At 45.4% G+C, this 16,101-nt stretch overlaps 1 protein-coding gene across 1 annotated transcript; it reads right to left on the bottom strand.

Annotated features, from left to right (window-relative positions):
- Positions 1 to 130: 130 nt before the first annotated feature.
- Positions 131 to 14,351, bottom strand: map3k2 (mitogen-activated protein kinase kinase kinase 2). Its single transcript, XM_049570063.1, has 17 exons — positions 13,987 to 14,351; positions 10,729 to 10,801; positions 10,267 to 10,379; positions 8,196 to 8,236; positions 7,958 to 8,057; positions 7,758 to 7,871; positions 7,577 to 7,673; positions 7,346 to 7,476; positions 7,149 to 7,228; positions 6,961 to 7,025; positions 6,565 to 6,657; positions 6,241 to 6,480; positions 5,997 to 6,145; positions 5,768 to 5,899; positions 5,509 to 5,638; positions 5,190 to 5,367; positions 131 to 4,965 (listed from the first exon to the last, which is right to left on the bottom strand). The coding sequence occupies exons 2-17, from the start codon at positions 10,781 to 10,783 to the stop codon at positions 4,746 to 4,748; spliced, it is 1,938 nt and encodes a 645-aa protein (XP_049426020.1). The 5' UTR covers positions 10,784 to 10,801; positions 13,987 to 14,351; the 3' UTR covers positions 131 to 4,745.
- Between the last annotated feature and the right edge of the window lie 1,750 nt (positions 14,352 to 16,101).

Genomic DNA, 16,101 nt, shown 5'->3' with positions numbered 1-16,101 from the left:
ATGCTACAGCGACATCTAGTGGTCACATGGAGCACAGGGATCAGTGCACACTGGATGTTTGTTCCACTTCAAATTAAATGTTCTGTTTACTCTTTGCATGACACAAAAACACACGCCGACTAAAACAAAGTGAAATAAATATCTTTTATTGTTTTTCATTGTCATAATTGTCGTAATTATGAACACAGAGCTGTCGCAATACTCCAGAGAATTTTGCCAAAAAACAGCAACCATTCGACGGCACCGCTGCGTCTCTCAGGACCCAACCATGCATAAAATCTCCCATTTAAAAAAAAGAAAAATAAAAAATATATATTAAAAAATTATGCGTACCACTGATATACAGATCTGATATAAACAGGCGTATTGGTCACAAACCAATTAGAATTATAAACATGGCTTCTTTTACAATACACACAGACCAAACAGGTGGGATATAAGTGGACTGGTCTTTTTTTAAAAAAGGGTACATTTCTCATTTTATACATTTGTACAGTTTTTTATTTATTTTTAATTATTATTTTAATGTTCTCCCCTCCTACAGTCAGAATGCTCAAGGCATTTCGGGCGCAGTGTCCAAAGAGCACAAATTGCAGTAAATGCACGTTCACAAACTCACTCACACACACACACACACACACTCTCACACACACTTACACACACACAGGAGTGGCAGCAGTGGCTTTAGACACTAGAGAGAGAACTACAGGTGTATCTTGGCGTCTGCAGGTGACAAATACTGGTACCGAGGAGTTCGTCCGCGGCGGTGAACGAGGCCATCTGACGGTGAAAAAGAGAGACGTTACATTCATGTGTTGAGTCTTTGCTTACACACACACACACACACACACACACAGTCACACTTGTGTAAAAATAAAAAAAATCGTCTTTAAAATGTGCAAAGAAAAGGTCGCTGAACGGAGCTGCGCCGCGCGGCACCCGGCGAGGAGTCGTGGGAAAGCATCAGTGAATCAAAGATAGTGCATAATGGTAGTGCGTATCAAGGTTTAACCAGTGCTGGCGGCATTTGCGACAGTTTGCTGCCGGCCGCCTCAAACTCAATACAACCACTAATGTTTGCAAAAAATCTAAAATGTCGTCTTTTCTGCAGCTTCGTGTGGACGCGTACCGTTCTGAGAATGCATAAATCAAGTGGAGGAGGAGTTTGTGTCAGTTTCCGCATCCTGCGAGGATCCATCAGCTGATCGCTGACGCACGACGTGACGAATCTTCACGATAAATCTAACGAGTACCTTGAAAGGAAATCACGAGTTCTGTGAGACATTAAATCACAATCAAACCGACCTTCATGAATCAGTAAAGACCTGACGAGTGCTGTAAAAAAGGTGCAATCAGTAAAATATGGTTCTTTACTACCATCTGGTGGACGCTGCGGGAACTACAACAAGAGATCGGAATTTACATTTCTTAAAAAGTGCTCTATTTGAACCAAAGTGCACATCAATAGACCTTAGGCCGAATGCACAGAGCCGATTAACAAATTTAAGTCCCGCTTTACTCTCCCTTCAAGCCATATCTGTCCTACTAGTCTAAATTTAAACTTCTTTTTAAAACGGCAGAGCAATTAGTCGCAAGGAACGTCCATGATATCGAGCAGTGATCGAATCACGTGAGGTGGCGCCAGTTGAGACAGCAGTTCAGAGCGACTCGTAACAAAGCAACTGATATTACGGATTAAATTGTGCCGTTAAAACTTTACTGACTGCACCTTTAAAAAGCAGAAACACAACTTCCTGTCAGATTTCAGCTTCGTACATCCGACAGCAAAGCGTTCGGTACCGTCTGTTAAAGTCTTGACGTCGGTTTGATCTGTGATTGATCATGTTGACGAGTATCGATCAGGTTAATCAGAGTCATCAGTGCGTGTCGCTGCTCTAACATCAGCCGAGGAGTCGCTGGTTGCAGAAGCCGACGAACATCTTACTGGTGCATAGTTATGGAGCCAGTGCTATGAACAGCGAGTCGTACTCAACAGACAGACGTCACGATGGAAGCTCGGCCCCGGGGAGGAAACGCAGAGCGACACGTGTTGAACGGAGTGTTTGTGGTTTGGCTAAAGTGACGAGTTAATATCTGATTTGGCGGCGCCGATCGCTGCGAAGGAACAAAAGCTGTGAGATACTGTAAACTTCTTCGAGTGTGAGTCGAACCTGTCGGAGTGCATGTAAATAAACAACAACAAACAACAACAAGAGCGCTGGGATATGGCACAGTGAAGCCTTGGCTGGAGGAACACAGGTACCGACTGCAGCAGAGGAAATGAAGGTACCTGTAAATGTACCTGTGGGTGAAATGACGAGCGGATAGAAATGTCCGGGCGCATCCATCCACCCGCTAGTTTGAAATACAACCGACGACAGCGTCATGCAGCCAGAACCTCCGGCCAATCAGCTGTGAGCTTCTCGCCTTGCAATGGCGCCTCCCTCCTGCTCCGAGGGGTCGAGTGATGTCATGGCAGAAGTACAAAACCTCCAAGGCAGTCAGATTCTTCGCCTCTTTCTTTGAGAAGATATTTCTTGACTGGAATAATCATAACACTGATATCAGGGCTACAACTAACGATCGCTTTCATTGATCATTTTCTGGATTAATAAAATAAAATGGTCAGAGACAGAGGCTCTGTATCAGTGCTCCAAACCTTTAACGTATTGACCCATATACCCAGTCTTTATCCGAACGTCTCCGCTCAAATGAATGGATTCCCGGATCATCCCGACGCCCCTCATGTTCAGCGAACTTTCTGTTGCTGCCACCTCTGGAGGCGCTGTCCTCCCACTTAGCTAACGAGCTAACACAGTAGCAGCGGCTAACATCCAACACCGAACTATTAAACAGTCTAAATAAACACAGACCAGCACCGAAAGTCGTCAGATAAAGTTAGCCATGTGATACTAAGAGCCTTGACACACCAAGCCGATGATCGGCCACGATATTCAACATTTTCATGATCATCCGAATCTTTTGTTTGTAATCCGATAGCTTATAAAATAAATCAACTATCTATTGGTTATCTCATTGGTTACACATCATGAGTCTATCAACACTAAAGGCTGCCGAACACAGACTGGAGCTGCGTCTCAAACCTGAGGCACAATCCGTCCTATCAGTCTTCCGGTTTCCCTGTTTGAAAGATGAATACAGACAACCGCCACCTGCTGCTGTGGAGAATTATTTCCTCTCACGCAGATGCCAAACGTACGTAGTTGTTGCTGGTCGGCTGTGGTCTTTGCGCTGTGAGAGACACAGACACAGGCGACGTGACAGTCAGCCTTCGTCGCCATGAATTCTCTGATATCCTGTCACTGTGTGCATGAGGGCGGATTCTCACAAGTGTCCCTGGTGCAGCGCTCTGCAGTCTGCAGTTCAGTGTGTCGAGATGCCAGGGAAATGTTTATGGCCATACTTCACACCACTTCGCATCGAGTGAGGTATTCCTTTCACTTTAAGGGCGCTGGTATCATAACTTTTTAAACGATACTCAGCCATACAATCAACTGACCTACTTATAGTTTTAGATCTAATCTAGCCTGTGTTTTATTTAGGTTAATAAATGCCAGCGAGTTCATGTAGCAGTTAACATACCAACAGCTCATCCACCTCTGATCTGCCATGACAACAGCTCGACCCAGCCGATGAGTGAATACTTATCGAAGCCGAGCAGAGAAGGGGGCGTTTGAAGAGAAAAAGCAGGAGTACCGATCCTTGTCTGAGTACCAGTTCGTTGGTACGCCCCAGAATTCACCAGCAATGTTTCATTATTAATCCAGCACGGCGAGTTTTACAAACAGAGTCTGAAGGATATTTGGTTACCAGCCGGAGCAGGCAGGTAGAGCAGGTGGGATCAGGGCGCTCCCTGATCGACACCACGAGTCCCCGTTACAGAAAAGGCAGAAACGGACGTTGCGGCTGAAGTGAGATCAGCTGGATTTGGGCTAACGGTGTGAAGGCAGTTTATCCGGGAGGCAAAACAACACTGAGAAACCTTTGAGAACGACGGAGGTTATCCATGACGTCACTCCTACACTGCGTTTAAAAAACAGAAAAGGCACAAGGCAAAGAACGAAGATGAAGAGGAGGGAAGGTAGATTACAGACAGTGAAGCAGAGAGACAAAACATCAGAGAGGAAGAGGACGAGGGATGAAGGCAGGTGAGTGGAAACTGTTTTCGGGGAGTGTTCTCTGCGTCGAGGGGGGTTTAGTTTCGTCTATAGCAGCGGGCCCAGGTCATCACCATCGCTCTGGGTTTTGGCAGGAGACTACATTCTGGGGTCGGGTCAGCGAGATGGGGGGGCGGGGCCACTCGAGAGCCAGGCATCACCTCCTGTAGGTCCACAACACCAACGCTATCCCACTCCAAAACGTTTGAAGAGAGAAACCGTACAAACATGAAAAAAGGTTCCAAAGAGTCAGGAGGAAGTGCTCCACCCCGGCGGGTTCGACAAATTAAGGTGCAACTTGCGGAGAAAAACAAAATAAAAACTCATGTCCTCTATGGCAGTCTCATACAAACAGAGACAGGAGGAGCAGGTACACGCCCCCGCCTCCCCGCCGCCACACCCCACCTTCTTCCAGCCTCTTCCTCCTGGTCCAGTATGGTTTCAGCGTGGAGGTGGAGGGGGCGGGGTCAGAGGCAAGGACGCCCCGTCAGGTAAGGCCGTATCTGGCAGTTCGGCAGGCAGGCGGGGAGGGGGGGGGGTGTGTGAAGGGGGTTAAAGGTTCAGGGGTTAATGTACAAAGATGTGCCTCAGTAGCTCATCGGCAGACGGCCGCTGCTTCGTCTCTACAAAGATCCGTTTGAGGAACTCTCGGCAGTGGTCCGACACGTGGGCGGGCAGCACGGGGTTGGTGGGCTGGGTGGCGATCTTAAAGATGGCTGCCATGGCCTCGAACTCCGCCCACGGGGGTCGCTGCGTCAGCATCTCCACTACGGTGCAGCCGACACTCCTGAGGGCGGAATAACACAAATCAGAGAGACAAGACGTGCCTTTGTCAAATAGTTCCTTCGTTCTTACGTGAAGTCTGTCATTTACTCACTAACTTGACCAGAACAGTTTTGGGACAGCGTGTCTCCAGGTATCAGACAGTTAACGACAATTTAATGACTTAAAAGACCTTATATTTACAGACTTATATTCTAAAGAAAGGCCAGGACTCGTGTGTGTTCTCACCAGATGTCGGCCTTCCTGCCGTAGCCCTCTCCGCTGATCACTTCTGGGCTCATCCAGTACGGCGTGCCGGTCACAGACATGATGCCTGTTCCTGACAGACAGATGGTCTGAAGCCGCCGGCTGGCCCCGAAGTCTCCCAGCTTCACGTTACCCACCGAGTCACGAAGGATGTTGGCCCCTGAGCACAAACGAGACAGAGTCACCCGGCTGCATTTTCCTCTAGTCGTAGCTTTACACCTTCGTATTCCTGACCATGACTTGATTTGTGTTGATTGTTGTAAGTGTGAGAATTCTGAATACAATAAGTCGTCCTCCTCACCTTTGATGTCTCTGTGGACGATCATGTTGCTGTGCAGGTAGGAAACTCCCTCCAGGATCTGCCGGGTGTAGCGACGCGTCACGTTTTCCGTCAGCGCTCCGTACGACTTCAGCTGGTCCTTAATGGAGCCCTGAGGGACGCAAAGTGACAGACAAGTGTCAGACTTTGTCCAATCACAGGTCAGTTCAGAGAGAGGGGGTTCCTATTGGCACATCGGCGTCTACAAATGCATAGGCTCCAGCTTTAAAGTAGCACTCACCCCGGGCATGTACTCCATGAAGATGGAGAGCGTCCGCTCCATGGTGTCTCTCAGACAGCCGTAGTACTGGACGATCCGCTCGTTGCACAGATTCTTCAGGAGCTGGATTTCACACTCCAACGCGCTCACCTCCTGAACGACCGAAAAACATCACAAACTTTTATAGTTTCCTGCTCGACTGTTTTTCAACGTGCACACTGTCTGACAACAAACATCAGACTCTTCTCACCTTGCTGGTCTCTGGACTCTCCGGGTCAAACTGGACCTGTTTGACCGCCAGTTCCCGCCCAGTATCGGCATCATAACAGAGAAACACCCGTCCGAAGGCGCCCTGACCCAGGAGCTTCCCCAGCCGCCAGTTTGTCGGGGCGCGTGGGGCTGCACACAAACACATCAGATACAATCAAACCGCTGCGGAGAAAAAAAAAACAGCTGCTGTACAGACAGACAGATGAAATCAGCGTGCAGCTCACAGCGGCTAGGCGGGCTGATGTCCATCACAGACAGCGTCGGCGCCGTGGTCGGGTTGGGGTTGGGTTCAATGTCGCTGCCCCTCCGTGGCCTCCTGGCGGGGCCCGGGGCCTCCTCCAGGTCAGGGGTGAAGACGCTGCTGCCGCTGCTGGTGCTGGGCGACTGCTCCGTCGGGCTGAAGCTGACTGGCGAGCGGAAGCCGTGGACCTGTGTTCGCCGGGCCCGAGGGAAGGTCTTCCTCCCTGTGAAGCAGAGGAAGAGGATGTTGTAGTGCAAAGTGATGCTGATGTTCACATGTCGGGAGTCATGAGGAGAAAATGACCCACCGTCGCTGTAATCCTGAAGGCCAAAGGGAATGCCGTATCGTCGAGGGTACGTTCCACCTTTCCCCGACTTCTCAAACACTGGGATGTCGTACTCTGGGGAGGAAGAGGAGGATGATGATGCTGCAGCGACTTTAATTTCACAGATAAGACATAATAAATTGTGAAGACAGTAAAGCCTCCACTAAAATAGCATTTTAAGTCTTGTGTGTGATTTATCCTGGCTTCATATGAGCAGAGGAAAAGTCCGCTAACTGCTAGGCTAATTTATACAATGTAAAATGCCATAGGCTTGTGCTAATAACGTTAGCATGTTGTATTTGTGGGGAAAATGTGTCCAGATAAAGACAAGTGTTTGTCTGTGAGTGCTGCGAGTTATAGTGAAGCTGATTTGTGTACCTGGAAAGTCCTGGTGGTTGTCGGGGTAGCTCTGTGCTCGGGGCATCCTGGATTTTGGGTAGTCACTGCACAACATGAAAACAAAACCAAGACAGGATATTACTACAGAGTGTAGTCTGTTCTTCAGGCTGAGTCTCTGACCTCCCCTCAGTAAACTGTTGTATGAATAAAATATCCAGCGTCCTGACCTGTCCAGTGGGCTGTCTAAAGAAGGACAACTTCCAGATGCAGAGTTTTCTGGACTGCTCATGGACAGCGGGTCCAGCATCTGAAGAAAAGACACAAGCTCTTACAAGCCTGCCGACTGCTTAAACACGCCCATGTACCCAAACACTGGGGGTAGTATGTACAGGACCACACAACACAAGGTCAACACTGGTCGTACCTGGTCCATGCTCTCGGGGATGAACTCCCCCTCGCTGTTGATGCTGGTGAAGGAGCCGTTCCTCGCCACCTGCTGGAGCGCGTCGGGAATGTATCCTGGAGGAGGGGAGCTGCGGTCCGTCGAATGGGAGCCTGAGGTCGGTTGAAGAAAGGTCGGTTTATTTTGGGGGCATTATGACGTCCAAATTTGAGGTCGTGTCATGTCTGTGCGTCTCTACGAGATGACACTCACCTATCAAAGCCAGCATACTCTTCTTGTCAGCGACCCTGAATCCCGTGTTGTCCAGCTCCTCGTGGGACGGCAGCAGGTCCATGTTGGAGGAAGAGTTCTGGGCACACAGAGAGAGAACAGGCTATGATTTATGGTCACTACTGAAGATTAAAAAACTGGTCGACATTTCTCTACTGCTCACCTGAGAGGAGCTCTGGAGCACCAGGAGGATCTTCAGGCTCTTCATGTGAACGCTGCGATCCAGCAGCTCCACGGCCTTGTCCAGGTCGTCCTGAGTTGTCAGTGGAATCACCAACTGCAACAACAAGAAGAAAAACAGCTTCAGTGTCGATAGATTCAGCATCATTATCAAAAACGTGCAGGCCTGAGAAGGCTTCATACCTCGTTGTTGGTGTAGTGAAGGTCCATCGTCTGACCGAAAGCCACCTTAGCTTTCGCCTTCAGGTCGTCCAGCTTGACGGGTCGAGGGAACTGCAAGATCCTGCACAGAAGAGAAGAGGTCAGAGGACAACATAGCTGCGTTTCCACCTAACTCTTTCTTTACAGTGCCCTCAAAACCTGTTTGTAACCCGTACGGACATGTAGGCTCATGAAAATGGTGAACCTGGTGAAAACTCACCTCTTCTCCCCTTTGAACTCGAACTTGACTCTGACGTCGTTCTGTTGGAGAGAGAGTCATGTTAAAATCACATCAGAGGCTTTTGGTTCCCTAATGTTTCCTTCACTGGCACTGTGTGTGACATTCTTGCCTTATTTAGACAAGTATCACACACAGTGTTTCAGTGCAGTGCTGATTGCTGGCACTAGACTCAAAATGGGAAACCAGTGTCACGCACTCCGGCTCCATGTACATTTCTCCTTTAATCAAATGATGTTTCAGCTCTCAGATCTTCTATACGATCAACTACCATTGTTCTAGAAGAAGGCCTACGAGACAAAACATAGTCTGGGGTGGGAACTGAACCTGGTACTCTTAAGGCAAACCAAAGGAGTACCAATTCATATTAAGGTGCGGACACACCAAACTGACATCAAAGAACTGGCAGCGATAAAAGCCATCTGTTGCGTCGTCTACGTCGCCTCACGTCGCCTCACGTCGCCCTGTGTCAGTTGCATTTGAACACACTACACGGACTACATCCAACGGCCAAGTAGCACATAAGAGAGCGGAGTGAGAGAGTGGTACATCCTGTCAGCCGAGGGGTTTCCTACCTGTGCAGCCGAGCACCGCAGCACCTCCACGGACTATTACATCCAGACGGTCCCGGTGTTTCCTCCGCAGGCTCCACTTCACTCAGCTGCCCGATAAACCCGCTGCTTCTTCCCACTTTAACCTGAATAACAAACCAGGGCTCGGTGCTCCGGTTGGATCCAAACGGAGAGCCGGGGCTAGCTCAGAGACTAGCGGAGGCTAACTGGCTGTGCTTCCCTCCGGTCATGCTGCGGCTAACGCTCCGCTAGCCGCTCCCAGCTAGCTCCGGTTTGTTATTCAGGTTAAAGTGGGAAGAAGCAGCGGGTCTGTGGGGCAGCTGAGTGAAGTGGAGCCTGAGGAGGAAGCACCGGTTAGCCCCGGTTTCACTACAGGCAGATTCACTCGCTACAGGGGCGAGGAAATAAAACCTGAACAGCCAATCAGAGTGATCTCTCTCACCAACAAGCTCTGCCGCCGATTCAACATGCTCAATCGGCCGAAAAGTGCCAATGGTGCGGGACACACCGCAAAAACTAGGCCAACAGACGCTCACCAACAGTCTGACTTTGGTCGACAGCCAACCATTGGCTTGGTGTGTCAGGGCCTTTCAATCCATCTGTGCCTGGTGCATCAAGGTGAGAACGCTGGGTTTAGACGAGAGGTCGAAGTGCTGCTCAGCACCCTGAAGCTTGGAAACCAGCCATGGACGTCTAAGGCCAGGGTTCAACTTCAGACAGGAAGCAGAAGCAACTAAATGCTGGGAGGCCGACTACAGAGCTCCACAGCCGCTCTGTCAGCTTCAGCAGCACCGATCAGATGCAACAGTTTCAGCGTCTGGTCATTTTTCTTTTCTGTATTATCATAGTAATAACTAGGGATGTAATGGTTCACAAAATTCACGTTACGGTAGGCTTTTGATGCGGCAAATAAGTAGAAATGTGAGTTTTTCTTTTTTCTAGAGAAATTAGCTCAATGTGCGATTAGAAAACAGCAGATAAACAGAATTGTGTTTTAAGGCCCAGACACACCAAGCCGACGGTCAAAGTTGGGCAACTGGTGAGCGTCTACCTTGTCGGTGCGGAGTGTCCCGCACCACTGACCCTTGTCTGCACGAGTTGGCCTTCTTTTCGCTGATTCAGCATGTTGGATCAGTGATGCCAAAGCAATTGAAATCACTCTGAGGTTAGATTATTTTTCTTTAGTCAACGAGCTCTTCGGCAGAAACGTGTCCTGATGGTTTGAGTTACAGTTCACTGGCGCACGGTAAATCTGTCCTGCTCTTTCAACACTGGACTGTGTTGCTAATGTGCTAACTGGCTAACTGCAACTTTCTGGCTGAAACAAGGCAACGAGAGGCAACACAGCGTTGGGCTCTCGTCACCGCTAGTTCTCGGATGTCAGTTTGGTGTGTCAAAATGACATTTTTGTTATTACTGAAAGAGTAAAGCACCAAATTCGAGGCACCAGAACTGGTAGCGGTTTAAATGTGAACGGTTACCTGGTTCTTGGGCGAGGAGGCTTTGGTCAGGTCCGACAGGAACATGGCAGGACGGCTGGAGCGGTGCAGTTCGGCCAAGTCCTGCATGATCGAGTTCAGCGCCTCCTGCTCATCTGAGGGACGACAAGAGGCGGGTTCATTTCACAGACTATGTCGATAAAAGTTGAATGAACAGAGCATCTCGTGCTTCAACCTAACGCAGACAAAAACACCTCCACCTTCTTATCTGCAGCACTCTCCCAAACCTTTAACATCTCAAGACTTAAAAAATGTTTTAAATGACTTTATCTTTCCAGACCTGCAGCAGTGACACGTTACATGCCACTTACATTAAAGGACAAAACACAAGAGGAACATTATTCACTGAGGAAAAAAACATTCCTTAGGTTGTAGGTTTGACAAAAGACCAATTTGGCCAGCAGCCAAACAGTAACAGTATCTTAAACACACACACATACATACCCATCATTGTGGCACGGCGATTGACCCAGGAGGCCAGGAAAGAGGATTCTCCCATCAAAGGGATTCCTTTCTCCTGCAACAGCAGAGGGACAACATAAATCCTAATGTGTGGCTGATGTGGACTCGAGTTAGAGCCTGAAGCTGCCGACTCATCAGCACATCTCTGCTACACACATATGGAAACATTACGGTCACAACAATACTGATAAAGCCAGAGGAAAAAGTCAGGATGAAAGTGGTGTTCAATCTGATTTAGTACTTTATTACTTAAACACATTCTTAATGAGACTTTTATTTGTGTAAACGTCCTAGTTTATGTTTGTCTTGTTGTGTGTGGACTCCAGGAAGAGTTCAGGCCTTTGCACACGTCCCTCTGAGGGTAAGGTAGCTTAAACTTTGATAAGCAATAACAGCATTATCTTAAATGATAACGTACGTAATCATCTGTTGCAGCCATTCCTGTGAGATTGTGATCAAATCATAAATTCCCCAGCGTTTCTCCTGCCCAGTCGACACAAGCTGTCACAATATGTTTACGTGTTGCGAGTGGGAAGTGGTGATGTTACCATGCGACACTACAAACACAGGATCTGTGGCAGTGTGGAAGTGACAGTCAACATGGCGTCTGCTGATCAGAGTCTGCCATCATCACTGACTGATCATCACACTGATGAGACGTGACATTAACGTCTGCTTAGCTTTTAACATTTTCCTGACAAATATTGTATATGGTGAGTCACTGCACTGATGTCACAGGACCCTGAGAAGTTGACGGCAACAATCCTGGCATTATTATGGGCTGCTGTGGTAGATAATTAGCTTTCAGATAAGATAAAGCTTTATTGATCCTCAGAGGGACGGGACAGGACGAGTTCAGATAAACAGGGAAAGTAGAAGAGTCACTGATATCAGGTATTTATTCACTACACTAAAATATGATAACAAAGCCAATATCGGCCATTGTCGATGACGTGTGAATATTACCGTGCATCCCTACTAAATATGAATATTTACCATTGTTAATACTATAACAACGCACGTTTAAAATCGCAGTAATATCGTATCATGACTGAAGTATCGCAATAATATCGCATCGTGGAGCCTCAGGTGATTCCCAGCCTGCCTTATTCCACAGTATAACATCCGAACTTTTTTTCTTCTGGGTCTATTAAGACTATGAATGTCGTCCAGACCATAAAGCAAAAATTAGACACCAGAACATTTTAACATTAGTGCTGCAACTAACAATTATTTTCATTGTCGACTACTTCTTTGATTAGTCGACTAATCATTTTAAAGAAAAATGTGTAAAAATGTTGAAAAATGTCGGTCTGTCTCGCCCAAACCCCAAAATGATGTCATCTAATGTCTTGTTTCGTACTCACGCCAAAGGATTTTAGTTCACCGTCATGGGAGAGTGTGTAAAGCTGCCAATATCTGAACGTAAGAAGCTGCAATAAGAGTATTTTGGGATACTTTTATAGTACTTTTCTATGAAAAATGACTCAAACTGATCCGACGACTACTAAAATAGTCACCGATTACTTCAATAGTCGATTAGTCATTTAACATATAACGTAATATTTCTAATTATTAGAGGTGGGAATCACCAGAGGATCCACTATACGATACTCTACACTATTATTGCGACTTTAAACTTGTTGCAATATTATTTTTCAGTGGCAAATTATGTCACCAAAAGACAACGTTGTCAACATCAACAGTTTTTATCGAATAAAATAACGTCTGTTCATCTCACTTCATTTTTACTGCAGCAAATACGTATGTAGTAAACTGAAAAAGCAACGGGTTTTATTATTTTAGTAGGCTACCAAATGTTTCATTTGTATTTGTAATAATAATAGTTTATATGATAAAACAAATTGATTCGATAGTGTCACACAAAAATATCACGACACTATGTTGTATTGATTTTTCCCCCTCCCCTAATATTTTGTGAACAAGACCGACCCCAAATCCAAAACAAGGGACTTGTTTTATATATATATATATATATATATATATATATATATATATATATATACATAAAATAATTACATTTCTGAGAAAAAAAAAATTGTATCCCAATTACTATCGTATGACAAATAATATAATTTCAAAAAAAAAAAAAAAACAAAGGCTCCACGATACTATATTATGGCGATACATACGTCATGGTACAATATTATTACGATTTCAAACTTAGCGATGTGCTACGTGTTCAACAGCTTTAATGAATAAATAAAGAAGTTGGTTTTTATTGCAGCAAAATGTATCTAGTAAACGGAAAAGGCAAGTGATTATATGCCTTAGTTTAATTTGTATTTGTAATTTCAATTATTTATCTAAATTTTAAAAAATCGATACGATATTACATTTACATATTACAATTACATTTCTGAGAAAAAAAATCCTGATTACTATCGTGTAAAAACTAAAAAATAAAATGACATAAGATTAAAAATGAAAAAAAAAACGGAGGCTCTGCGATATGATACATACGTCATGATACGATATTATTATGATTTTAAACTTGTTGCGATGTGCTACATGTTCAACAGTTTCAATGAATAAATAAAGAAGTTGGTTTTTATTGCAGCTAAATGTATCTAGTAAACGGAAAAGGCAAGTGACTATATTATTCTAGTAGGCTACCAAAAGTTTACTTTGTATTTGTCATATCAATTATTTATCTAATTTTGAAATTAATAATATATATATATATATATATATATGAATATAATATTGCCACACAAAAATACACACCCCAACTTATTAAGATGGTGCAGGACATTATATATAAGGTGTAAGGAGGTGACATAATATAACATATTGTGTAGTTTAGCAGTGTAACGCAGGCTAGTGTGTAATAAATGGGATCTAATTTAATTCAACTTGCTAGCGTTAGCTTAGTAGACCCGCATGCTAATATTGACTAACAACTGTTGCTAGCTAATGTGGCCTCACGAGCTGCACCACAATGTGCTCCATTAATGACCTGGCATGTTTAAATATATTCATAACACACAATTAGCTGCATGTTTGTAGCTTGTGGGAGAAGCTAAGTGGCTAATGCTAACCGACAGTTCCTTGTAACGTTATGGCTAGCTGTCAGGCCAGGGAAGTTGTCATGCTATGCTAATGCTAACTAGCCGCATAGCTACTGAAGGCTCTCCCGCACCGCACGACCGCAAAAAGCGACCATTAAGGGGGGTAGTGAGAGGTACGTAGCGGGCGGGTTCATCGTTAGCATCTTACCTGGTGGTCGGTTCGGTTTGTGGTCACTTTCTCCCCCACAGGGCCGGTGACAGGAGCCCCGGGCCCCGCGGAGAGCCGCTGGAGGAAGCAGAAGTTTGGCAGTCCGCTCCCAACTTCACTCGAGTCCTGCTGGGCCACGACGACGAGGCCCGACGGTTGTCCGTTCAGCCCGCGGATCTTTCCAGGCAGCAAAATGACACGACGACGGTTTGTCCGACAGAGTATCTCCGTGTCCGCGCGGGAATCAAAAAGCAAAGTTAACCGACAGCTTTCATTTTGTTGCACTTTACAGGCTGCTGACGGGAGCTCCGCTCGCTGCCTCGGATGGTTAAGCTAACGAGTAGCGAACTAACGGCTAGCGGAAGTGAAAGGATTTCCCCGCCAAAATAAAAGCACAAATGTTTCTAATAGGGGAAAAAACACTACTACACAAGTCGTATTTTATACTGACAGTTCACAACCGGAAATCATAGCTTTTATTCTGGTTTACTTGACCGGTCTTTAGCCCTCAACCTCGTTGGAAGAATCCAACAAAAACACAAGCTGTGATGTCACAGACATGTATTGGCTTCCTGTCAAATAAATACATCTGATAACAGCTGTGGGGAAATATAATCTGGTTTCATTCAGTTAATGATCCTGATTTATTCTCTGGTTACTCCACACGAGCCTCGAGTAGCTATAATAAATTCTTAAGGAAAGGTCTCCATCACCCTTAAAGGGTAACTTAAGTATTTCTCAACTTGGACCCAGTTTTCCCACTTATCTGTGTCTAAGTGACGAATAGGAACAAGTTTTTAAACTGGTCCAGTGTTGAGCAAGACGGCTGCAGTTGGCAGCAGCTAATCAGGCTGCAGTGTAACCAAGTGGGGCAATTGTGCAAGCTCAATTTACATCCGCTTAAAGTGTTTGTTTTTGTCGCTGACAGGCTCAGATTATCATTATTACGGATAGGACAAACATTTGTGTTACAGAGTAAGATCCATTTTGGACGTTAAAAGCGGCCCTGACATCACCGTCACCAAACCCACCAGACTCCATGTAAAAAAGCAGTAATTTTAGCGTGTGCAGAGGCAGCATGTTGTCACATCTAACTGGGTGATTAAAGGGTTAATATCAACCAAACCAGAGCTGGGGATTCTTGGAACAGTGGAAAGATGAACAGAGACGATTTCTGTGAGTTTTATTTTGTGTTTGTCGACTTTATATAAAGCAGGTTTTACAGGGATAAAATTATTATTTTTTTAAATGGAGTCTGGTGGGTTTGGTGACGGTGATTTCAGGGCTGTTTCTCGTAAAACAAAAAGGTCTATCTGTGTAGGGATCCTCTCCATAATGCTGTCTGACACTTATAGTAACAACCTGAGCCTGTCAGCGACAAAAACAAACAAAGTTTAGTGGACGCACATTGAGGGTGCACAATTGCCCCATTTGATTACACTTAGACACAAATATGGGTCTCTTAGCTCTCCTCCAGTCCACCTACCAGCCCGGACTGGGAGTCGATGTGCCATCATATACCTGCAAAACTGTGGTGGATCTGAGGAGGTCAAAAGCGCCGGTGACCCCTGTTTCCATCCCTGGGGTCACTGTGGACATTGTGAAGGACTACAGATACCTGGGAGTGCATGTAGACAATAAACTGAAGCCCTCTACAAGAAGGGCCAGAGCCATCTTTGTTTCTGAGAAGGCTGAGGTCAGGAGCACTCTCAGTGACAGACTCAGTCCCCCATGATGCACCACAGAGCGCAACAGGAAGTGGTTCCTACATTGCATTTATAGTTCATAAGTATCCACTGAGTGCAATAATTCATCTGCGCAATATTTCTCTGTATACGACTTTATCATGCACATAACTGTACGTATTCCTTATGTTTACTTTTATTCTATTCTTGTTTATTATATCGAAGTGTATATTGTAGTTAAATTTCACACTTATAGCCTCAAAATATATCAAAAAATATATATTTTATTTTTAATAATTTAATATCTTAAGTACCAGTGATAAACATTGTAGCATAATGCACATTTTCTTTTTACTTTTTATTTTAACATACATTTCTTTTTTTAAAATGTATTTTATTGTATTTTATTGCTTTATATTTACATACTGAT

This window comes from Epinephelus fuscoguttatus, linkage group LG24 (assembly GCF_011397635.1).
Source record: "Epinephelus fuscoguttatus linkage group LG24, E.fuscoguttatus.final_Chr_v1".
Classification (NCBI taxonomy): Eukaryota; Metazoa; Chordata; class Actinopteri; order Perciformes; family Serranidae; genus Epinephelus; species Epinephelus fuscoguttatus.
This window is presented reverse-complemented; position numbering and strand designations above follow the sequence as displayed.